The following is a 24,252-nucleotide window of genomic DNA, read 5'->3' as shown; positions in this document are numbered from 1 at the left end:
TTATTTTTCTTTTCACTTCTCTGAAGGTATTAGCCCCAAAACACAGCTTTAACCCGAACCTTAGAGCAGTTCTGTTTTCAAGGCTTTATTTTTTTAATTTCTTTTAACATTTGCATGGGGGAAGTTTTTCAGAACACGTACTACAATAAACCTTGAATTCCAGCTGTTCTGGTGTTCTGGATGACTTTCTGTTTCTTTTGGATGAAGAAGATTTGTTTTACAGTAACTGTCCGTATTTTTCTCTCTTTTATTGGTACATATTTTGCACATACTTACACAAAATTTTATGTGGTTTTTTTGTTCTTTACGCAATCATGTCTTTTATTTTTAATCACATAAACATGAGGGTTCTGTGGGATTTAATTATTCACGTATTGCATGTGTCCATTTAGATATATCCAGCATCTTATAGTAAAGTAATACAAAATTATACATGAAATTATTTTACTATAATTCTTGATGTTGTTTTCATTTGCCTAAAGGAGGAAAAAACAACTGTTCTGCAAAATTTCTCTTATACATAAATGAACCTTTTTCTGAAAAATTGTGAATATAATATAATGGGAGATATGAGTGATGGGAAGAGACACAAACCAAAGCAGGACAGAGAAAAAAAAAATTGAAAAATTATCTTAAAAATCTCAGTATTGATGAAGACTTGCTGGATAACATTCAGATTGCCTATTCATCCTGGTAACTACTTTTTCCTTTTTGTTTATCCATTTCACTTAATGATTTTCTGTGTATTGTTACAGACATCTCAACAGTGAGCATGCGCTGGATGATAGAAGTACAGCCCAATGTAGAGTACAAATGCAGGTTGTACAGCAGTTAGAGCTACAGGTAAAATAAAATTTATTTTAATATTACCTCAGTATTAATCAAATCCAATTCTCGACAGCAATAAAAAAATGAGTTCTGCTTTTCCCCCTCTGATGGAAAACCAGCTTTCAAAACCTTCTTGTAGTAGTTTTAAAAACCGTCAAAAGAAACTGCAGCTTCATTTCCTCTTTTCTAAACCGTAACTTGCAAAGAAATAGGAAACTTAAACAGGCTGACTGATTGGAATCCCATCAGTATATATCTAATGCTCTTTATCCCACCTGGGGGGCGGAGGGGGGTGAGCAGAATATGGTCCCCTTCACTTGGAGTTGTTGCTACCCGGGGGAAATGGTTGATGTTTATTTCAAAACGCTGCATGACTTGGCTTGTTTGGTGGTCTCTCATATACTAATACTCTCCATGTTGTTGTATTATTATTATTATTATTATTACTATTATTTTTTGCCATTTGTAGCAAATAAGTTTTGTTCAAACTGCCAAAAGGGGGTAAATTGGAATATCTTGATTGCGATGCAAAGGTATGAGCTGTTCGTGTAACTGCCTTTCCAAACGCTTCCGAGTCTTTTCTGTCTCCCTGCACCTCGCTGCTCTGGCTGGGCAGCTGTGACAGTGTGTCTGTGTGTAGGCAAGAGGTTAGCAAAGAAGGGGAAATTAAAACAATGTTGTACATTATATAGTTACCAGCTATTGAAAAACCTATTTTGTATGCAAGACAGCAGTGTAGAGATATATGGAAAGCCTTGGGCTAAGTACAGAAGATAATTACATTTGGAATTTTACTGAGTTAAGTCATTTATAGCTTCAAATAGTTGGAGAGAAAAATCAGCAAAACCACACTTAAACTTCTTGTTGTTACTTTTCAAGATAAGCATTTTTAAAAAAATGCCTTTTATCTTCTTATCTTACAAATTACCCTTTTTCTTTCATAGATATTTCCTAAATTTTACTTTCAGGAACACACTGGTCATGACACTCTTTCACTATTAGCTGAAGCAATATAAACTATTTTAATACAAGTTTTATAAAAATCAAACTACCAGTCATAAAATATCAGAGTCTTGCAGAAAATGTTATGAGAAATGGTCTGTTATTTTATCAAGTTTCTCGGGAATTAGGAAAAAAAAATAAAAATCTAGTCTTCCTGGTAAACTGAGATATGAGATAATCTTTCACCAAGGTGCAGTAATATTGAGGCTGAAGGTAAATCTAGATTCTTCAGTAACAGTCAGCTTGAAAAGCATTAATCCTCTCCCACAGCCACTGAGAATGGCTGTGTGTGGAACTACAGGTGGATGCCCTGTGTTAACAGTTGCACGGGACAGAGATATTTGGTTACCACCCCTCCATAAGCCCTTGATAATATTTCTGAAAGGTTTATCAGCAGTGCATTCTGCTAGTTGCTGTAAATGAGTTACAGCTTCACACCCATTTGGTGCTGGGAGTGCCTCTGAGCTTGGAGTCAATGCAAGGGAAGGCAGCATAAGGTCCCCAAGACGAGACCATAATTTCAAAGGGGTATGAGTGCCAAAACGTTCTGGATTTGTTTTTGACAATCATGTGAGCACAGCAGGTAGGATGAACTGGAGACCTAATTTAGAAGGGGATGATGATAACAGAGACCATCTATGTATTGGCCGACAAGGACAGGTGGAGGAGGAGGGTGGTCCTACTTCTGAAATGTAACTTCCCTGTTTCCCTTTTCCTTTCATCCCATGTATCAGTCCTCTGATAGCTTAAAAATACCCTGCCTAAATACGTTCAAGGGTTTGTCCTCCAGTACCTAGTTTGTGTGGCTGTCACCTGTTTTTGCACAGGACTGTAATAAAACCAAAAGTCTGGCCCAACAGTGGGGTGTTCAGTGACATGGTCTGAAGACCACTGACCTCACATAGTGGAGCATCACCAAGATGACGATGCTCCACAAGCCCTGTGGAGGCTGAGTTGTGTGAGTTAGATACAAAAGGGAGCCATAGCCTCTCCCAGTGACCCGCAGTGCTCAGCACTGGTGAGCAACTGTGCCTTACAGTGGAGCTGTGAAGTATCACCTACTGTTCAGACTCCAGGACCATGGCAGGATCTACATACCACACCATTTCATGCATGTACAGCCCCATCAAAACAAACACAAACACAGGAACATATCCCTATCCCTAGCTAGTTCTTAGCTGGAATAGAACATCCATTTTGCAGCACCACCGTTGGGTGGGAAAACATTTCAGGATAGCAACAAGGCTATGATAAGTTTAGAGAAATATCTTGCAGTGGGAGAAAATTAAGAAGCTGGCCATTTTCAGTGCAGTGAAAACACTGCTTGGGCCTGCTTTCTTACAGGATCCATTGACACTCTTGGCAAGTGGACCCTAAACCTTTATAGTGCACAGCCTAACTAGGTGTGGAATGGGAGGACTGTGTCTTGGCCGCCTCTTGCATTGCCCATGAGTGGCTTCCTTCTCCTTTGTCCTTGGTCTGTCCAAAATCCTGCTGCTGAAGTGCTCTCCCCTTTTGATGTGACTGTGCTCCTGTTGAATGCCCTCATGCTCATTTTCCCATTTCTGCTTCTTGCCATTATTTTCCGTCTGGTTTTCCTCCTGTGCAATTTCTCCATCATCTAAGTCTCTAATGCCTTTTCTCTGGTTCCTTGGTCACCCTGTTGCCTTGAGCCCATTCTGGCCTGTGCTTTCTGTGCTTTCCTCTCCTACCTTTCTTACTGGTGTAGTTTTAGGATTTAACCTCTTCAGGACAAGGTTTGTGTCTTGGTGTCCAAGCTCACAAAAGCTTATTACCTTGCTCTGGGTGTGTTTTCTGTTGAACCACAGTTAGGCACCTGCATCGTGCTTGTACCCCCAGAGGTGAGGGAAACCTCACAAAATCAGGCTTATCATGGAGAACTGGGTGGCCATCTGAGAACTCCCACCACACAGAGCTTTACAAATGGATACAGGAAAAAAAAAAGAGGCTTCAGATGGGACTGTATTATTTTCCTCACACTCCCTGTACAGAACAGATCCTTACATCCATGTCAGAACTGTCCTTGCTGAACAACACTATCAGTAGATCAAGAGCATTTTCCTGCTTGTTCACTAATAATCCCCATTTCTGGACCATCTGCACTTCAGTGAGTGCCACCAGTGAGAATTTGCTCCCACCAGTGGCCAGGCAAGCCCTCGTGGCTTCTTTAGTATGACCCCGCTGACCAGAGAGGCTACTAGTGACACTCTAGTTTTATATCACTACTGCTTCCTGACCTAAGGGAAAAACAGTTTAAAGAAATTCTTCAGATTTTTTAACTTCTCTTCAGTGCTTTGAAACCGAGAGACCTCTATTTTTCATAATTTAAACTCCTGCCTAACTGGGTGAGTGTTTGAATTCCTAGACTATGACAAAATGCTAGCGTGTGTCTGCCTGAAATGTCGAGAGGATCTTTAATAACCTCCATCCACCAGAATCGGCGTTAAAAGCATTGCTGAGACGATGAAGTGAAAACACTACAAACAAGGACCCCGGCGGTGGGGAGGGGGGTGCCCCTCTCCCCGCTCCCCCTCGCCGCGGGGGCCGCAGGAAGCGCGGCAGGGTGTGCCCTGTGCTGCCCGGGTGCCGTCCCCTCCTGCCGCCGCGCCGGGGCTGGCAGGAAGCTCTCAGGTGCCTGCCTTTTGTTTATTTTGGCTACGAGATGTTGTTCTTCTGCAGTAGCCTGCAGACCCAAAATTTAATGCACAGATGACCCCGCCAAGCAGCCCGTGTGCCCGGCGACTGCGAGGAATGAGGGATTGCACAACAGAGCTGCACGGAGAGCACAACTATTTCTTGGCTTCACTTGTTTTGTGTGAAGCATGGCAGCTGAGGGGTGAGCCCTCTCTTTTCTCTGGAGAGGTCCTTGGAGGACTCTCAGAGGGAGAACTTTCTCTGCAGCGCTTCGATAAGAGCCCATCACTGCCATTCGGCTCTCCTTGAAGGGTCCAGCACAGATCTGGGATGAGATTGCAGGAGATCTGCTGTAGGTGTCAGGTTTTCTCTCTTGCCTTTGAGGTTTTTGACCAAGAAAAGAGCAGCCATTTGAAAAGCCTGGTGTTTTTTGCTTTTGCATTTCCAGAGCGTGCAGTGGTGACACCATTTTTTCCTTTATTTAATTCCTGTTTTGGAAACTCACGTGCTGAGTTTTATCCCATCATGATGCCTTTCTGGCACTCTCAGAAACCCCTTGCCTTGAGAAGAGCAGGACAACCTTGACCATAAGGTTATGAATGGGGATTTATGACCAAGTTTCCTTTTATGTACACTTAGCCCAACTTTACTGCTACAAACAGATGACGATGATAAGGTGGGCAGGTTGTTTAAAGTTTTGCTGGAATGCAAGCACAGTTCTCCTCTTGGCACCAGGAATCTGGCTTGTCTAAAGCAAAAACTCAGCTCTGCAAAAATTGTCATTTGTAAGAACCCGATCCAAGTCCTGTTGGAAGCAGGAACCTTTGTGTTGGGCATGCAGATTAATAGCACTCCATTTTCATTAGTATTATTCTTAATATCTTTCCGCTGTAGTTTTTTTGAAGAGCGGCTGGAAAAAGTTGTATTCACACATTCAAAAAATTCCTTGTTTCCAAAAATAATGAAATTTAGTTTCTGTCCAGTGCTCTGAAATGCATTGGGAAGCTGAGCTGGCTATGGATGCATGCAGTGATCCCGAGACTCCAGCTGTGGCCTGGTGTGGATCTCAACCATAAAATGCAAGAGACATCTAGACCAGGAGCTTTGCCCCAACTCTTGGGCCTGAAGTGACCGATGAGAAAGGGCAAAAACATTGGTCCTGTGGCATAGGGTGCCCCAGGATGAGTGCTCTGGGGTGATTCCTGCTTGCTTTCAACCTTTCCCACCCCACTGCCCTCAGGATCATGCCAGAGGGATGGTGGCAGCTCCCAGAGCAGGACCTGCCACTCGCTTGGGGTGCCCCTGCTGAGGTCCCACCTTGGCTTCCCAGGGTGACCTGCCAAAGGCTCTGTCACCTTCTCAAGTAAAATTCCAGGTGCTTTTGGAGCTGAGGCTGCCTGACGAGCCCCGCAGAGCTGCCTCGTGTGGTTTAACCACCGCTGTCTGTGCTTGCTGCATGTGCCACAAAGCCTGCAGATGACGTAAAGCCACAGCCCATCTGTGCTGCTTGTTTTCTGGTCTGAAAGGAGGAAAATGCATCCTGGAGCCACTGCCCTGCTTGCTTTCTGCTGCGCCTCCTGAGCTGGAGTGGGGCTGGTTAATAAACATGATTCACTGTTGTCTTTTAGCTGTCAGGGCTGGAGTGAAGCTCTTGGTGCCAGCAGGTCTAGCTCTTCTCACTCGAGGGCTAATGCATTTTGCTTTGGGAAATAGTGACACCCAGCACCACGCGTTAGCTTTACCTCACGAATAGGCCATATACAATTTCCAAACTACTCAGCAATAAAACTCCTCTGTCTCATGCCTCGGTGCCAGCTGTTTAATTAGGAATAAGCAGAGGCTGGGTTTTATTTGTACGAGTAACAGAGGGTATTTTTTTTTCTCTCTCCTTTCAGCTTGCAAAAGATAAAGAGCGCCTGCAAGCCATGATGACACACCTGCATGTGAAGTCAACTGAACCAAAAGCCACCCCTCAACCCGTAAGTACAAACTCGTGCTGAAAACAAAAAACAACCCTCACAACAGACCTCTCTTTCCTGTTCCCCACTGGAGTCTGGCCCACTGGGTTTTGTCATCCTTCTCTTTTCAGGGAGTTTCAAAGTGAAATTTTGTTCTAAAGCTGATGCACTGGACCTTTTTCTGGCCTCATGTACTAGCCTGTGAGTCACTTTGCATCAGTTTGACTGGGATGAAATCTTAGGAAGTGTTAGGAAGGAGTCGTAATTAAATTATATTTAGTATATTTATTTTGCTTTCTCCCTGTCTGACAGACATTTACAGTAGAAGAAACTCTTAACTGCACATTTTGATGATAATCACAGTTACCCAGTATCAGGTTTTATACTGTTGAAACTGAGAAGTGAAACCTTCTCCACCCCAGATTGCTCTTTGAAAAAGGGGAAGCAAGGGAAGTAAGTGACTTTGCAGCCCAAGAAAACTCCTGGATACCCTCAAACCCACACAAATCCCCCATCTCCTTCCTTGGCTGAAATGACTCTTCTTCAGGTGTTGTTTTCTCCCAACCTCTTAATGCTGAAAATGTTCCTTGGAGCTTCCAATGATTATTCAAAATGGAGAGAGTGCTTTGCTTCTTGATTTTAAGATTTGTAAGATTTAAAGGTACACTGGCTTTATTTGATTTTGCTTTGAGTCATTGTGTGAAAATTAATTGAGCGTTGACAATCTATAGTTAGTACCAGCAATTTTAATCAATATGCAATGATGCAGCATAATGACAAAGTATTGGTTTATCTGTTTTGACTGATTTTTTTTCTATAAATAAAGCAAACACACACCCATATATGTATGATTTATGGTGATAGAAATAAAAAGGAGTCAGACTATTAACCCAGCAAATATGGTAGCCTGCCAAGATGCAGTTGGTAGACAAAATTAATGTCTGAAACAGAACACATTACAGAGATAGAGAACATAAAATCATTAAACACTTCGCGCACACATTTTTACTAGAAAAGGATTTCTCAGTTTCCATGTAGTTGGAAATAAATGGTTGCAGAAGTGCATAGGGAGGCTACTAGACAGAAAATTGCAGGCTATTCAGCAACACTGGAGCAGATGTCAAAGTCAATGGGAAATTTCCTTGCCTTTTTGGAGAGAGTTGAGTGGTACATATAAACCCTTCCATTTAAGCTGTAGAGATGCCTAAAATTGCCTGATCCAGTGGACACCAGCCCTCTAGAGTGGAAACCACCGAGATTGTCTATAAAAATAGCATTCTTCTAGTTCCTCACATCCATCTCAGCCCGAATGCAAATACTTGAGCGCATTGTTGGCAAAGTGTGTAGACCCAACAGAACGGGGAGGAGGTTTGGTTTCTATAGCTCTTACTGGATTAAAAATTAAAACAGCGGAATAATCTGGGAGTCTCAAAGCGCTCTCTGCTTTGAGGCCTTTCATAACAGCGGTGCCCCTCAGGAGGAGGGATTACAAACTGAAGGGAGGAAATCGTCAGAAGGCGAGCGGCGTTTGGCAAAGGCAGCCGGCGATCGATGCGCGGCCGCGGAGGGCAGGAAGCTTTGGCGGGGCTTGTAGGCTATGGAGATACCAGGCGGTGTCGCCATGAAGATTAGTGTTAACAGCTAATAAACAGGGAAAAGCAGCGGAAAAAAAACCTTGAACGCAGGGGGAAAAGGGCTGTCTTGATTAGTATTAAAAATGTTTTACATTCTGGAAAATTATAGCTTTGTTGGGGACCTCCTACTAAATTTATTTTTAACTGCTCTATTGAAAATTCTGTACCACTAGTCAACATTATCTCTCAGTTGCTCAGCACAGTGTTTCTTTATTAAAAGAAATAGGCATGAATATTTTTGACTGAAAAATTAATAGCTTTTGAATTCATACACAGCAGGTTTTCTTTTGCAAAGAAGTCCAATATCGCTGCACAGCACTTCTATAACCATTTATTTAGAGTCCAAGTCAAACCTTTGACAGCTAGAGCAGTGTTACAAGCCAACATAAAGAACTCCAAGATGTAAACCAACAATAGGCAGTCTGTGTGAGGTTTGCCATTGTCAAATACATAGATTGTTTGGATTAGTTTATGTAAATGTACTGTTGTATTACCCTTTGGAAAAAAAAAGATCACATTTGTGTATGAAAAGTGGTTTCGTTCACAGGCAGCATTATAAATTCCTTATCCTTTAACTTACATGTTAGAAGTAAAAATTGGTGCCTGACAGGCCTATATTGTGTGGCACTCTGTTGTTGGATTGAAACTGCCTTCTTTTCATTTATTGAAATATAGAAAAATTTATTATAGATACCATCTGATAAATCAGAAATTATTAAAATATGTATAGGTGAAGCATTTGAAAATTAATTATAAAATGTAGAAGTATAGTGTTTTGCATAAATTGTGCTTTCCTAGTGAAAAAAATACACAGACATTGCATAGACTCTGTTAGACCCTCATCCTTTTAACTCAGTGGGATAGGACTTTGGTAAAAAGATCTGATGACCATTATTGCACTGCAAAGTAGTCTTTACATCCAGTAATTAATTTTTTTTCTGCCAACATAACTAATGCAAGGTGTATGTTAGAACTAATATATTACGGTGCTTTGGTGATTTTAAAGGGAAAGGCGGCTGTGAATCCAAACATGGTGAATTGGGATTTAAAATTACAGCCTTTTCATGACTGAGGAAATGTTTTTATTCTACTTAAAGGATCTTAATGCTTGTTTTAAACTGTTTTGCTGCTGGCAGGTTATATGGGTGTCTGTGTTAACCACATGCCCTGTGTAATCCACACTGACCAGTGGTACCGTATTTGCCTTTTGGCCTCTGGGCAGCAGCTGAGTGGGTGGTGTTGGACCAGTTGGACCACAGCCAAGTTCTTGATGGTTGTGCATCAGTTCAAAACCCAACCCAGCTTTGGGTAAGGGTTGCTTGTCTTGTTTAACCATGTCCATCCATCTCATCCCCACCTTTGGGTGGCTTTAGCTCCTTGCAGTAGTACTGAGCTTAAGGGTGGTGGAGTGGCCCCTGCGTTTTAGCCCACCCATATATCTGTTCATTAAAGTTCTCTAGACCTACTGAAGCTGATGAGATTCAAGCACCTTCCTATGTAGTATAGTGGTAGATAACCCAATCCTTGGCAGACAGGTACCCGAGCAGGGAGGTTGCTGTCCATGCCTGGTGTGCTGCTCCCAAGGGGTGCTGGGCAGGGAGGAGGGAGTGTGGAGGGGGAACACTCCAGGAGCTGGGCCAGTGCTCAGGACCACCTTTAAAGATGCCCAGCTTTATAATTAAAATGCTCAATGGCAGCACTTTTAAAAAAAATTGAGGAGTCTCACAACACTTGGGGCAGGCAGAGTTGTTCCTCTTTGTGCTACACGTGTTGTTTTGGTGGGACTAAAAGGCCTGACTCTAGTGAGAACAAAGCTGTCTGAGACAGAATATGCTGTGACGTGTTCCGGTGAGGTGAATTTTTTTCAAGGTAAAAAAACCAAAACCACAACACAAAAGCCGGAACAACGATTTCTCAAAAATTGTCACCCTGGTTTTGCTATTAAGAAACCTTCCCCGACGTGCTCTTTTCATCGGTGTTAGCCATCAGCATAATAGGTTCAAATGGAAATGTGCTTTCTTTGGGAGGATTAACTTATGTCGAAGTTCATAGGAAGGGAGGGAGAAGGAAAAAGCATCAACCAACAAGTAATTCTTCATACTAGGTGTTATAACCATCTTTTAAAAATAGAAAACTTTTAAAGACACTTTGGCACTTTAAATAAGATGCACTGCTAGATATCCCTTCTTTAATGTACCTTTTTTTCCCCTTAACCATAGCAGTTATGATTGTTTTGAAATACTGTTTTTAGCAACTGTAATAACAAAGCATTAAAAAAAAAAGAGTCTTTTAACTGTTGAGGTAATGACTGAGCATTTTAGCTGCTGTAGCCGTACTTTATAGTTTGAAAAAATAACGATACGCAGCAATAAAGAGAGATTCTCAAGCACAACAAAAGCTGTTTTTATATACTGGTTTTCATTAAGTCTCACTCCTCAGCTTCAGTTTCCTTAGTATTTCTGCCAATAACAACACCTGCTAAGTGATTGCTGCCTGCCAGACTCTACATCCAATACACTAATGTGTCCAGGCTGAAACAGGGAGAGGAAGACACAGCACTGAACTAAGTTTTAGGCCGAGTATTCACTTTCTCTCTCGCCCTCGGTGTCAAGAAAATGAGTTGCTGCTCCAAAGGATTTCAGTCCCAGGAACTCAGTGCAGATAAATCCTCAGCCCCAGTTGGGCCCAGAGCAGCAGCTTCCATCACAGAGGAGTCACTGCCCTGCAGCAGCGGGTATGGCCCCACCGTGACACTTAGAAACATATATATATATATATTTCTTCTTTTAAAAGAGTTTCAGGGCTATTTTTATGTGCAGCCACTATTGTCATGTAAAATGTTTACACAAAAAGAAATCAGACTTAACCCTAGTGGGAGAGCCACTTACTGGAAATCTCTTTTACAGGGTGAAGGAGGGGGTTACCTCTCTGCCTTGTTTATACCTAAAGAAAAAAGAAAATGACTCAGTTTTCACCTTTAATAGGAAGACATGACTGTTTCTTGAAAGGGAAGGTTAATAATAAAATCCAAAGCAGGATATTGAACGCTGAAACAATTATGGCATTTATGATGAAGTCAAAACAGTATGAGGAAATATTCTCAAAAACCAAAACTGAACGAAGGAACCAACAAGGTTCAGTGATTGAATTTGCAGAATTTTAGGACCTGAAACTGTTGTGGGCCTTGGTGGGTTTTCTGTTGGTTTTTTTCCTTCTTATTTTTGGTTGGGTTTTTTTTTAAGGGCTGGGAGAAATCCTCCCTTCCCCCCATCCCCGGTACAAACATTACAAAAACATTTAACTCCTTGGTGCAAGGGTGTACTCAGAGAGCACCCACGTTGTGTCTTGCTGCAGTGCAAGAACACTTGAATGTTGAAGTTCTCACTCTGTGACTCGGGCTCCCTTCCCTCTGCCAGCAGCGATACCTCATCCAAAAATTACGGTATGTGGGAAACAGGCTGTGTACAAAATACCAACTCGAACAACTTTTCTAATCATAGTAACTTGTTTTTAAATAGCAAATGCAAACAGGGAGAAACCGTGTCGAGTTTCCATCAGGAAAAGAAACCCTCCCAGCCCAGTCCCTCCCTGATCTTTGCCCTGCACAGTCATCCATGGCCGCTTCCACGTTTCTAATTGACACCAATATTAAGATTTAATAGTTTACCATTCAGATTAATAATTCAAGATGGCAACAAAACCAACACCATTCATAATTTGTTATTCTGCTCTAATTCACAACCGATTTTTCAGCCTTGGCGCTATCGATGCAACAAAGAAAGCAGCAGTGAAGGCTGCGGAGGGAGCGCAGCCCTCTCCTCCCTTACCCTGGCTCGGGTTTGGGGAACCCAGCTGGAAGAGGAGCATGTCATCAAATAAAACACGGAAAAAGGAAAAACTTTGCTAGCAATGGACAAGGTCGTGTTTCATTAACTTGTTGGTTCAGGCTCACAAATGGTCGTCGGAGGTGAAACGCGGCAGACTCGCTGCGTTCCAGCTTTTTGTTCTCTCTTTCCTCACAGACTGCAGTCATGTTTAATTTGGAAACTGGGCTCCTTTGGCAAATTAGCAATTAGAACAATTTTGTGGGAATATGTATATGTGTCATTAGGTTTCCTGCAAATTAATAGCGAGAGCAGAGGTCAGGCAGAAATTTTCCACTTGACTGCAGCTCCTCTGTTGAGATTTGGCACTTTGTTTTGGAACGGCCACAGCTGCTCAAAGCCACAGTCTTCCTTTAGGAACTGTCTTTTAATTAGTTTACCTCATAGCCATTATTACAAATATTACTGCCTCCCCTCCTTGAAATAAAATTACTGTTTCTACAAAATATTCCGGTGACATCTTGCACCACTGCACATTGATGGTGGGGTCACTTGGATGCAGCGTTTAATCATTAGATCACCTCCATAAGCATCTCCTAATTAGAGTCCTTACAATACAATTTTATCTGGTAATTAGCTGAGATTGGCTGCTTCCTCTGTAGCTTATTAGTGGCAGCCCAGCAGTGGGTGTGAATCACAGTGTCATTTGTCAAGCCTGTTAAAGCCCCCCCCCTTTGGTCGTCCTCTTCTGTGTTTATTCCTCGTCGCTACCTACGCTGAAAAGCCTAAAGAAATTTAACTTGATTCAGATTCTTTAAGCAGGGAACACTGACCTTTGTGGATCCTTTCTCACAGTTCCCTAGTAGAAACAGATTAAATGTTAAGTTTTTACATGCTGAAAAAGGAAGGGGACTCTTTTGAAATGGAGTAGTTGGAACCATAATGATGAAGCAGGAGCAGTGATCTTTCCAACAGGAGGGCCCGGCTGCTGAGCCTGTGCTGAGAAGGGCACTTAAAATTGATGCAAATTTCCTTGCAGTTATTGGACTGTTAAAATGTCCATTTAGAAACTGAGATAAAATACAGTAGATTTAATTTCATGGTGAGACCTGTCAGTTGCACTATTATTATCATCACTGGTCCTTTTATCATATGTAATAGATGGATAGATGGATAACAGGGAGACATTACTATCTATATGTCCCTGATAAGTGTCCTTAAATCATGCCAGTCAACAAGCAGACTGGGTGGCACGTGGTGGCAGTGCTTGGCACCATGAGGTTTGAAACAGGTGAGCTCAGCTCCAGGCTGCAGGTGGTGGTTCAGACCAGAGCAGGACTCTGGAAATCGATACCTGTATTTCACCAGCATCATCCCTCTTTGGGTTCACACTCTGTGGCTTTGCCACAAAGTATTAAATATTTCCCACTGGAAGGTGCGGTGTTTGTAAGCACCTGCACAGAAGGGTGAATGTTTGCAGGTCTGCTGCTCACCACCTCCTGCCCTTGGAGCACTATTGCAGCCCTGTGGCACCAGCCTGTGCTGGGTGTTTGTCTCCAGGACTTCCCTCAGCTCACTCCTTCTCACCATCGTGAGGGAAAAGCAATCACAATTTATATTCCCTTGGTTGCGCCCTTTCTGTGGGCAATGGGTTTTTTGCATTGGTATCCTCTCTGTAATGCTACAGCTCTTTATTTTCCACTACCTTTGTTTTGGATAAATCCTATTATTTTTATAAAGAAACATTATTTGTGGCTATTAACTCGTATGAGGGCTGCTAATAGGAGTTTTCTTATCTGGGTACTTTCATATGAGGAAAATTAATACAGTGCCTTATGGATAAACATGAGATATTTGGGGGCATAGCTGCATCGTGTGCCTTGCCTTCATCTCTAAAGGTTTAATGTCCAGCAAAAGAGGAGTTTTAATCACGAACTAAAGTTGTAAAATTCTGGCCCTGTTAAATTCAGTAGGAATTTTGCTACCGACTTCAATGAGGTCAGGATTTCACCAATATTATTTGCAAAACTGCCTAAGGGAAGGAAATGTGGAAGTAGTCAAAGAGCCCTTTTCTCAGTCTTCTTCTCTGATGTTGTAGTTAAGGGATTGGATTGTTTGTTTAAAATACTTCAGCAGGAGTGACCTATTGAGACTGAGTGTCGTCTTCCAAAGGACGTTGTAGGGCAAAAAGAAAGGGTCGGGGAGGAATGTGGATGCTGGTTATATAAATAGGGTTGTGTATCGAAAACACTCGGGTTGGAGCTGGGTTTGATACCCAATCCTGGGGGCAGGTGTGTTTTACAGCCTGCTGGGGCACGGTGCCACATGAGTGGGCCTGGGCTTCGTGCAGGTAATGCCGATGCCTTCTGTCCTGGGAGGAAAAGAAAGAGTGGTGCCACTTGTGCTGGGCTGAACGCTCACAGTATTTCATGCACTGTGATTAATTAAATTATTCCAGTGTTAACCTACTCTGGGCTTTGCTTTTAAAATGGATGAACAGAGAGGAGGGGAAAAAAAAAAGAAAAGCCCAAATGCTGAAGAGAGAGATTGCGTTTCTCCCTAGCACGTCCCTAGGAAAGTCTTGCCTTTTATTTTAAGCCTTATGCCTTCAATGAAATATCCAAGAAGACTGATTAGAAGCCATGCATAATGATGGAATGGAAATCAGAGAGGTGTGGGGTTTAGACTGTGAAACAATGAAACTTGAAGTAAAATATTAAAACGATTATGTACTGTGCGAGATCTTGCTTTAAGGTTTAGATAAAAATTCATGATTTGTACTTCTGGCAGCAGGCTACATTGTTCTGTTTTTTAAACCTATTCGGAAATGTATATATTTATTTCCCTTTGCTGTCTCCTAAAGGAGATGTTAGAGCAGCACTTTGTGCCGAGCGCTCGGGCTGTGGGGTCTGCTCCGTACTGAGGGACACTCCACGTGAAGAATTTTCTCCGCAGCCCTTAATTATCTGGAAATGCTGTTTGTAACGAAACCCTTGTCCTTCCCTCCGCAGCTGAATCTGGTATCGAGCGTCACGCTTTCCAAGACCGCGTCCGAGGCGTCTCCACAGAGCTTACCTCATACTCCCACCACCCCGACTGCGCCCATCACTCCCGTCACGCAGGGACCGTCGGTCATCACTACCACGAGCATGCACAACGTCGGACCCATCCGGAGGCGGTACTCGGATAAATACAACGTCCCCATTTCTTCAGGTAAGGGGGTTCCGGTGGCACAACCCCCCCCCGTGGTTGGGGGCGCTTGCTGTTACCCGTGGCCCAGTGGCACCAGGCTGTGATGATAACAGAACAACTGCTCTTATTTAGCAGATATTGCCCAGAACCAAGAATTTTATAAGAACGCAGAAGTTAGACCACCATTCACGTATGCATCTTTAATTAGACAGGTAAGCAGAGCCAAACACACGCGTTCGGATTAGGAAAAAAATGCCTCCCTATATGTGCACACTCTGGATTAAATAGATTTTCAAACCTTTGGTATGTAAGCGTGCTCAAATGCTCAAACCTTTACTATAAGGGTTTTTAGAACTGCAATATATAACATAATTGCTTTTGATTAAGTATTACAATACGATGTGATTATTAGGAAATTCATTTCACACAACAGTGAAAATGAGCCTGTTTAAAGATGGCAAGTCAATTATCACAAGCTACAGTAATCTCTGATCCCTAGAATTAATCTGAGCTCTAAATAATTACTGAGCTTTAATCAGCTAGTGAAATGTTTTGCATTTCTCTTTGATTCTGCTTTATGAATGACTAATAAATTAATATTTCTGTAAGGAAACAGAAATAAAAACTCAAAACAATTAGATAATTCCATTTTGAATTTTGCCATTGAACTGTTAAATACAGCCATTAATCTTAGTTCATATTGTGAAAACCCTCCTTTGGATTTTTTTGCTCCAGATCTCTTCTTTTTCATTCTTTCTTCCTTTTCTTCCCTTTCTGGTGTGGGGTGAAGTAAAACTGTGAGTGTGTTTTGTGCTGGCGTGCTCGTAACTGATCTTGCAATCGCTTTGCTTCACAAGGCCATCCTGGAATCTCCCGAAAAACAGCTAACACTAAATGAAATCTACAACTGGTTCACGCGAATGTTCGCTTACTTCCGACGCAACGCGGCGACGTGGAAGGTAAGCCCGAGCCCGCCTCTGCCTCTTGCCTTTGCTGTCTGCCATGTACAGAACGGGCACTGCTGATGACATAACAAATTGTACCGACATGTGGACATGAAAATTTAGATCGGCAGTTTTGACGCTCGCTGGGTGCCTTATCTGCAGGAACAATTCGATATTTGGCAGAAAAATTCTTCTGCCTTTGAAAACCACTAATTGAATCCCCATTATTGGCTTTTATGTTCTGTGATTATGCCACGAGTTCCTCTGTGTGGTTGCTACGAGCAGGGAAACTCAAGCCCTTCAGCTGGAACGTATTAGAAAAGGGAAAAAAAAAAAAGGAGTAAAAAAAAAAGTTCTTGTGTCAGTAGAAGATATACTGTTTGTCTTTTTAGTTATGCAGGCTGTAATCACAACAACCACTTCTTTTCCCTAGGATCTGTAGATCAGTGGATTTCTTTCCTCAATCAGTTGACTCATAATTACATATACAGCTCTGTTACAACCTTCCTCTCTGTTTTTTTTTAATCATACAGCAGAAGCTTATTGAATGTAATATGCAAGAACCAAACTCCACAATAAGAAATGTCTTTAACAGAAATAAACTTGGGTTTTGGCACTTCAATTTCTTTCCATCACTACCACAGATATTGTTAGGTAAAAGGTTTGGGGAGTTAATTTTATATTTTGGAGGGGCCACTCTTTCCCTTATATATATAGCACTTTAATATCCACATTGGTTTCTGAATCCAGTGCAATTACGAATGAATGAATCAAATAACAGGATCTTGCATCACTATAAAACTTGCACCCTGGTACTTGGAGCCCCTCTTAATCTAGACAGCTCTCTTCCTCTCAGACAACTTCAAATGACCAGGTAGTATAAATAGGTCCCATACATGCTGTCCCATCAGCTCTTTCTGTTTTCCCTGTCTCAGCCTGCATTTAGGATTAATTCCTTCAGAGGATGGAGCTAAAAATGGTCCTTGGAAGTTAGCTTGTTTTTTTTTTAGTGGCATGGTTTGCTTTTAATTCAGATCCCAGCTCAATTTTGTACATATTCAAACTTGGTCTAGAAGCTCTTAAGTTCAGGAAAAGTTTCTGTGATTGCTGCTTTGATTCTTCCCTGCAGTTGGAAAACATGAGCAGTGTTTCACTTTGCAGCTTCCTTACTATCCAGAAAGGAAATTAACTTTCCCTGATTTAAGATCCTTTTAGACCTGCCTGTCTTTTGCTGCTGGAGTGGTTCCAGTAGGACTTTCAGCAGCTGCAGGTGTGGGTGCTAAAGTAAAAATCCTATTTAGTTCCAGCAGCAAAGGGAAGTGGAGGGAGGAATGGAAGAAGGCAGCAGGCAGCCCTGGCTGTATCTCCTGTGAGGCTAGTTTTGGGAATTAGCTTTTTGCATCCTATAAAATCCAGTCCCAGAAGCCACATGCAGATAGAGAAGAGGAGCTAAGAGACTGAGTTACACATCCTCGGGCTTGCAGAAGGGCAGGGTGTGTCCTGGGGAGATCCCTCCTTGGACACCTTGACTTTCTGCAGGTGTCCAGGTCCTGTTTCCTGTAACAGGGAAAAGGAAAGCTTCACCCCAGATCAAGCAGCACCAGCAAAATTGGCAACTGCTTGGAGTAATGCAGGTTTTTGTGCTGGAGACTGCTCAGATTTCTGCCAGCCTTCAGGAACAGCAGGGATGAAAATGCAGCCCTGGATTGGCATGATGGGAAGCCCACGGGGCGCAGAACGAGCACAAGGGGCTAATTGCGGAATCAGAATAATTTGAATATATATGTGCTGATTTGCGCTCACCTTCAGCTAATGCTTAGGGGGCGTTTGGGTCAGTGTTCCCCAAGTTTAGGGTCAGGGTTTGGTGAGGGAAAGCTTCCCTGAGCCCTATTTCAAAAACACAGAAGAGTGCAGGAATAAAGACCTTTAAAAAATGAACCTCTTTCCCAAAATGCAGTACGGCAGAGCCTGAGCAGTCATTAAAATAACAAACCCTTTCATTTACTACATTCAAGCATGTTCAGGGTAATTTTTCTGCAAAAGTGGCTTGCATACAAATATTTTTAACAAGGTAAATATATAATCTTACAATAATAGCTCCTAATTTTTCTGTTAAGCTGATTGCTGGGGGAGCACTGTGAACTGGTTCTGACAGGTCAGAGGCAATGTCTGTTTGCTTTTATTTTTTGGAGTAATTTGCTGGCACTGAGTCACAGCCATGAGGCACAGGCTGCAGGTGTGGCTCCAACACGTTGGGGTATTGTTCAAATAAAACTGTTAGATAGCAAGTATCCAGAGGCAGGGGAAACACAACAATTTCTTTCTGGCATGAACTTCTTAAATAAGGGATCACATGGAAAATAGGAAGTGAGGGCAACACTTCATGGATGTCTTGTAAACACTCGACTTGTCTGTTTCAACATATCAAGAGCCTGATCCTGCAGCCTTAACCATCAATTGCACATGGACTTCAAGAGAACAAGAACAGACTGTAAAGTATTTCTCCAACATTAAATTCGTTTAAAGGAGAACACAAATATTTCTGCTCAACCCTGTATTTAGAGACTATTTACAAACTCCAAGGACTCCCTTCGCTGAGCTTTGCCGTGTGTGTTTGATCAACTGCTGTATGAACCACAAGATCAGTTTTCACTGGGGGAAATAGTGTTATTATTCTTACATTTTGCTCCAGACTTGACAGTGTTCCCATTTTCACAGGAAACTGCCTGAGTTACCCAGATGTGGGCCAGCAGCCCTGTGTCGGGTTGCACTAGTACGGCACCCACCAGCAGTTGCTGAGCTGGCTGATTTTAGCTCGTAAGGTGTGGGGCGTTTACATGTTTTTCCTCCACCTCAAAATCAGAGATTTTGCCAAAAATGTCAACAGCAGTGAAATCTGGAAGAGGTGGGAGGGAAAAAAAAATATCATTAAAAAATAAGAACAGAAGAAAGTAAGAGCAGAAGGAAGCAGCCCTGATGGACAGGTTGATTTTCTGCTAGATTTTCTGCCTTGCTGAGAGCAAAAGCATATTCAAGGTTTATTTTTCCACCAGTTCAGAAGCAGATCAGTGTGGAAAAGCCAAACTGCCTGGATTGGGCACCTACAGCCGGAGGAGATGCACTCAAGCATCTGCTGAGCAAAGGCAGTTCATACCCCAAATCTTCCACCCATATTGGGGTGGGAGTGTGAGAATTGCACTTACCATGGCAGGGAATTGGAGAAAGAGCAGAAGACTCTTTGCCTTCCCCTCCCAGCACACACACCACCGCCTCCTAATTTACATGACAAATGCTCTGTGCATACCCTTTGTTTGCACAGTGATTTAGACATTCACTATTAGAGCTGCCTTTCACCATCCAGTCCCCATGTTCATGAAAAAAAGGATGATGATGATGTCGGAAGGAAAAAAATTGTCATCTCCTGGTTTCCTAGACCCAGGCCATGTGTTTGGCTGGCTTTATGCCTGCTAACGAGTCAACCAGATTGACTGAATCAATGGTGCCAGTGAGGATGGAGTTTGTTCGCCTGCAGATTTTTCGCAAACGGCTTCTTCTGTTTTCCTGGTTTCCCAAGCAGTGCTGGGGACAAGCCCCATGTACAAATTCCATGAACAATGGCTTCGTAGAATCATAGAGTCATTTAGGTGGAAAAAATCCTTTAAGATCATCGAGTCCAACCATTGCAGTAGGGTATTTGCTCAGAAAACTCCTGAAGCAGGGAAGGAGCATGGCATTCAATTTGAGGAGTAGCAAGGCTCTCATCACCATCTCAGAGGGAACAGAGATGGAAAAGCCAGCAGCCTGCAGTGACATACTGAGGTGTCTCATTGTGTCCAGCCTCAGCACATTGCAGGGGTTGGCTGGGCTCATCCTTCCTGATGCAGGACGGACGTCCAGGCATCGGATGCCATGAGCGTGGGTCCCTCTGCATGATGAACTGTGGGGATATTATCACTTTGTTTCGGAGAGCCCTCCTCATGTTTTCACTTGGCAGAGGCTCAGATCAGTCACTATAGTAGTCTGCCAGAAATAGGAGCCAACTTCCATATAAGAGCAAGCCGTGGAGGCAGGAGTCGGTGCCGGCCGGCCGGTGGGGTGCTGCCGAGGCCCTGGTCCGTGCCGTGGGTGTGGAGGGAGGTTCAGCACCTGATTCACATTAGCCCAGCTGTGGGAAACCGCAGCAACACCCGCTCCAGTGCCTCGCTGCTAAATCCAGCCGTCTGTACTTACATGAAATCCTTTCTGTTCTTTCTAACCGCTTTCTTTTCCAGGAGGGGAGAAAATTCTCTTTGCAGAGCGTATATATTTGTTTTGAAAACATCTAAGCAATGTTCCTCTTGTGTTCTGTATGAAATGTGCTGTATTCTACGATGTGCATGCTTAAAATGATGGCTGTTCTCAGTCACACTGGGGATAATTGATAAGAATAACCTGAATTTTTAATCTTGGGTTTAAGCTTTCCTATTTATTTTGTCTTTGCAAAATAAGATGTAAAGAGACGGGGAAGGCGAGCGGGTGCGGGGAGGGGAAAGGGGCTTAACATTGCAAAATGAGAACTGTCAAGCTGACTGTGCTGCTGTTCTTGGACAATGATGAGCATTTTCTCATGGAAGGTTTTTGAATGTTTTCTCTTTTATACTTGCTGCAGAATGCAGTGCGTCATAATCTTAGTCTTCACAAGTGTTTTGTGCGAGTAGAAAACGTTAAAGGGGCAGTATGGACAGTGGATGAACTAGAGTTCCAAAAACGAAGGCCACAAAAGATCAGTGGGTATGTCCACCATGTTTGAACTTCTTAGCCTAGCTCGGATCATGCTTACAGTTTAACGTAGAGGCTTTTGGCTGCTAGCTGGTGTTAGACCAACCACAGGTGGTTTCGCATTGTCTCAGTTAAGGGAAACCAAGACAAACATCTCATCACTACTGTTTGTATGCCCACCAGTACCCTGACCCTGCTTGCTTGGTGTTTGTTGCATCACATGCTAGTAGCTTTTAGGTGGCAATGCATATTAACCCTCACAAACCATTTGCTTATGCTTATTGCATTTTATTTTCTTTTTCCTTTTCCCTGTATTTGATGTCTGTTCTGTCCCCGATCCCGTGTCCCTTTGTTTCCACTTCATCTCCTTTGCTGCTGCTCTTGTCCCAGGGTGCCATTCGCACCAACCTCTCACTGCATAAGTGCTTTATCAGAGTAGAGGATGAGTTTGGGTCCTTTTGGACTGTTGATGATGAAGAGTTTAAACGTGGCCGTCATATTCAACGAGGCCGTCCTCGAAAATACTGCCCTGATGAAAACTTTGGCGAGCTTGTTGCACAGTAAGAGCTTTTACTTGCTTTAATTTTTTTTTCTGCTGTTGCTTTGCTTTGCATGATTTACCCATCTCATGTAGACTTGCATTTCACGAAATAGTGACATCACCTTTGCTGCTAAAGAAACTAAATTTTTGGTTGTTATGTGTATTTTGTGTGTCCTACTCTGATAATCCAAATGCCTGTAGTAATAACTCTACTGTGACATGTTTGTTAAAGCATTTATTTATAGAGCAATGTAGACTAAGATAATTATCCGCGCTAGCGCAGATATGCTGCTGTAGATGTGTCAGGAAGACAGATATATGCCAGGAAAGGCTTCAGATAAGTTTTAATTCTGATATTTTCCTTTGCTTTCAACTGTATGCTTTGTTTTGCAACTCTTAATCAGAAAGAGTAAGGTACTTACAAGACAGAAATGCTGAATTCACTTTAAAGAGTTTGAAAATGCAGTGAGACCGGCTGTAAAGATGATAATCAACAGGCCACCCTGTGCCTACAACAACCCTGCACCAATATTCCTGGGGCTCCCAAAGCGATTTTCTTTGACCTTTACTTGAAGGCCATCTCTCCAGGACAACTGATCCTTGCTGGTTCCTCTGCAAGGGTCTCAGTTAAGACTCTGCTCACCACGATTTATTCCCACATGAAAAAAAATAAAAATATGCCCAGTGAGCGATAAAACTTACGGGAGATTTTTTTTCATTGGCACTTTTAACCCAGTTTCTATTTTGTGTTTCTTTTAATTTATTTTTTTCCCCCTCTGGTGGAACCAGTGATATTTAGATGCCTCCTAAAGGGAGAGCGGATATGCTCGGCATTCATATCCCTCAAATCTGACCCCTTACGTAAAGTTGACTAAAATAGGGGTCCAGTGTGGTGCACCAGAAGATTTTTTTATTCAAAGAGCCTTTAGGGCAGCATGGTGGTTTGCGTGGGCCTCCTGCCCTTGCTGCCTCCATGCCCACGGGCTGTTTGGGGTGATGGTGTGGGCAGCCCCTCGCCGTGGCCACTGCCCGTTTGCCTGGCAAGAAATAACACGGCTCAGATCCTCTCTCACCACGTCCCCCGCTGTGCTGGGAGAGACTGCGCTGCCAGAGACTTGGAGAGTAATTTGGATGAAGCAGTATTTAAAATGTCCCGTGATGCTTTTGATCGTTGCCTCCTCACGGTGGACCTTTACATGGTAACTGGCTCCCAGACACGATGAAAATGGGAGGATTTCTCCTGAACGCAGCTAAAATGAGCAGAGATGCCAAGATGTGCTACTAACGCAGGCTAGTAGAACACATGGCGAGGTAACGTCGAGAGATAATGATGTTCCTTATTTAGTAAAGGCAAACATGATAACCATAGCTGAAAACTCAGATAATTTCTTTAAATTAAAAAAAAAAAAAAAAAAAAAAGAGAAACGAAAGAGAACTCGTGTGGAAAACCAGTCTCAGCTCTAGTTTTCTGGTGTGGGAGGAAGCATTACATGCTTGAAACACTCGCACAGAAGTTGGTTGCATTTAACTCTCCTTTTTATGTTTTTCTTATGCAGTAACCCTTCTCTTATTAAAAACATACAGACCAGCCACACCTACTGCACACCTCTCAATGCTGCTTTACAGGTAAGATTAATGACTGTAGCAAATATGCAACAGAGGCGTGTGTCTTCCCCACTCATTTCAAAATATATTAGCCTTGCTCTAATTAGATATTAAATTTTAATTCCGTTAAACTTTTTTCTTAAGTGCATAAAGCATCATAGTCCCTGGAGGCAAACACATATCAGGCTGCTTCAGCATTAGCTAGATGCTTAGCATTTTGAATATTGTGGCAAAAAAATTAAAAGTTCACTTATTAATATTTATCAGCAGTATCATAATTTCCATCCTCTTATTTCAGAATTTCACTTGAGGCAAAAATACCACAAGTGTAATTACTCTAGCACAGCTATTAATGTGCTGAATGATAGGATACTGCGGCACGTGACCTTCTATTGTTCATGGCTTTAAAGAGAAAGCAGATCATTTTTCCCCCTTTTCTTTTAAGGGCTATTTTTGCATATCTTCCTATTGTTGGTAAAAAATAAACGGTGCAATTCCTATAGAAAAAAAAAAGATAATTTTTATTGGTTTAAGCTGTAATTGTAAGACAAAAATTCTGTTTTTTCACAATGCAGAAATATATAAAGTGTCAGTGCACAGTTAATAACTTGCAACCTAAAAATGTGCATTTCTCCAGCCCTTTTTCGAGTGCCCTTTTTACCCTTTCAACAAATTCCTGAGTCTAGCTCAAAAACTCCAAGTCAAGTCACTGTTTGCTGTATAAACCAGAGATACAAATGCATTATCATGCCCTGGATTTGCAGTGGGGTCTGTGTGTTTGTGTGTGGGTTCAAACCTGTTTTATATGGTGTGAACTAATCCAGGAGGCAACACCCTGGTTGGTTGTTGGGGGTTGCTTCTTTAGAAGTTCACTGATGGCCATGGGTATTTGCTTGGGCAATCATGTTTTGTGGAAGATTTAGAAGACTTCTTTTTTCTCAACCAAGAAAGATTATTTGGAGAAAAATTATGTTCTGCCTTTCTTCTCAATATTTGAGTTTATTCAGTAACTCCTGGAAAGCCAAGGGAAGCATGTTTAAATGAAGCAACTGTAAATACCATTCATTAGTAACTTATTTTCCCTTGAGTCTTGTGAAGTGTGATTTTTAAAGAGTGCTTTGTCTCCTGAATAGTATTAAGATTACAAGCACATTTTACATTCATGAGGCTGAAAGGCAAAAATGAAATGATCCTGCATTTCTTCACATTGTTAAATATGTGACTAATTTCAATTAATATGCTTATCATATGGAACTGTTCGTGTTTTATTTCTGAAACACGTGTCATTGTCGTCATCTCCATCCATTCTTG

At 42.3% G+C, this 24,252-nt stretch overlaps 1 protein-coding gene across 29 annotated transcripts in view; it reads left to right on the top strand.

Annotated features, from left to right (window-relative positions):
- Positions 1–24,252, top strand: part of FOXP1 (forkhead box P1) — a 345,834-nt gene that overhangs the window by 308,126 nt on the left and 13,456 nt on the right. For 26 of the 29 annotated variants that reach the window (XM_027700836.1, XM_027700838.1, XM_027700814.1 and 23 more), the window contains 7 exons: positions 756–843; positions 6,381–6,464; positions 14,913–15,114; positions 15,226–15,305; positions 15,951–16,052; positions 20,686–20,807; positions 22,893–22,962. In XM_027700836.1, coding sequence (XP_027556637.1) covers positions 756–843; positions 6,381–6,464; positions 14,913–15,114; positions 15,226–15,305; positions 15,951–16,052; positions 20,686–20,807; positions 22,893–22,962 — 748 coding nt within the window. The remainder of the gene's footprint in view (positions 1–755; positions 844–6,380; positions 6,465–14,912; positions 15,115–15,225; positions 15,306–15,950; positions 16,053–20,685; positions 20,808–22,892; positions 22,963–24,252) is intronic. The other 3 variants (XM_027700840.1, XM_027700839.1, XM_027700837.1) reach the window with 1 other exon arrangement.

The sequence above is a fragment of the Neopelma chrysocephalum genome, unplaced genomic scaffold, assembly GCF_003984885.1.
Source record: "Neopelma chrysocephalum unplaced genomic scaffold, ASM398488v2 Primary Assembly neopelma1_147, whole genome shotgun sequence".
Classification (NCBI taxonomy): domain Eukaryota; kingdom Metazoa; phylum Chordata; class Aves; order Passeriformes; family Pipridae; genus Neopelma; species Neopelma chrysocephalum.
Note: the sequence above shows the minus strand (reverse complement) of the source record. Positions and strands in the feature narration are given on the sequence as shown.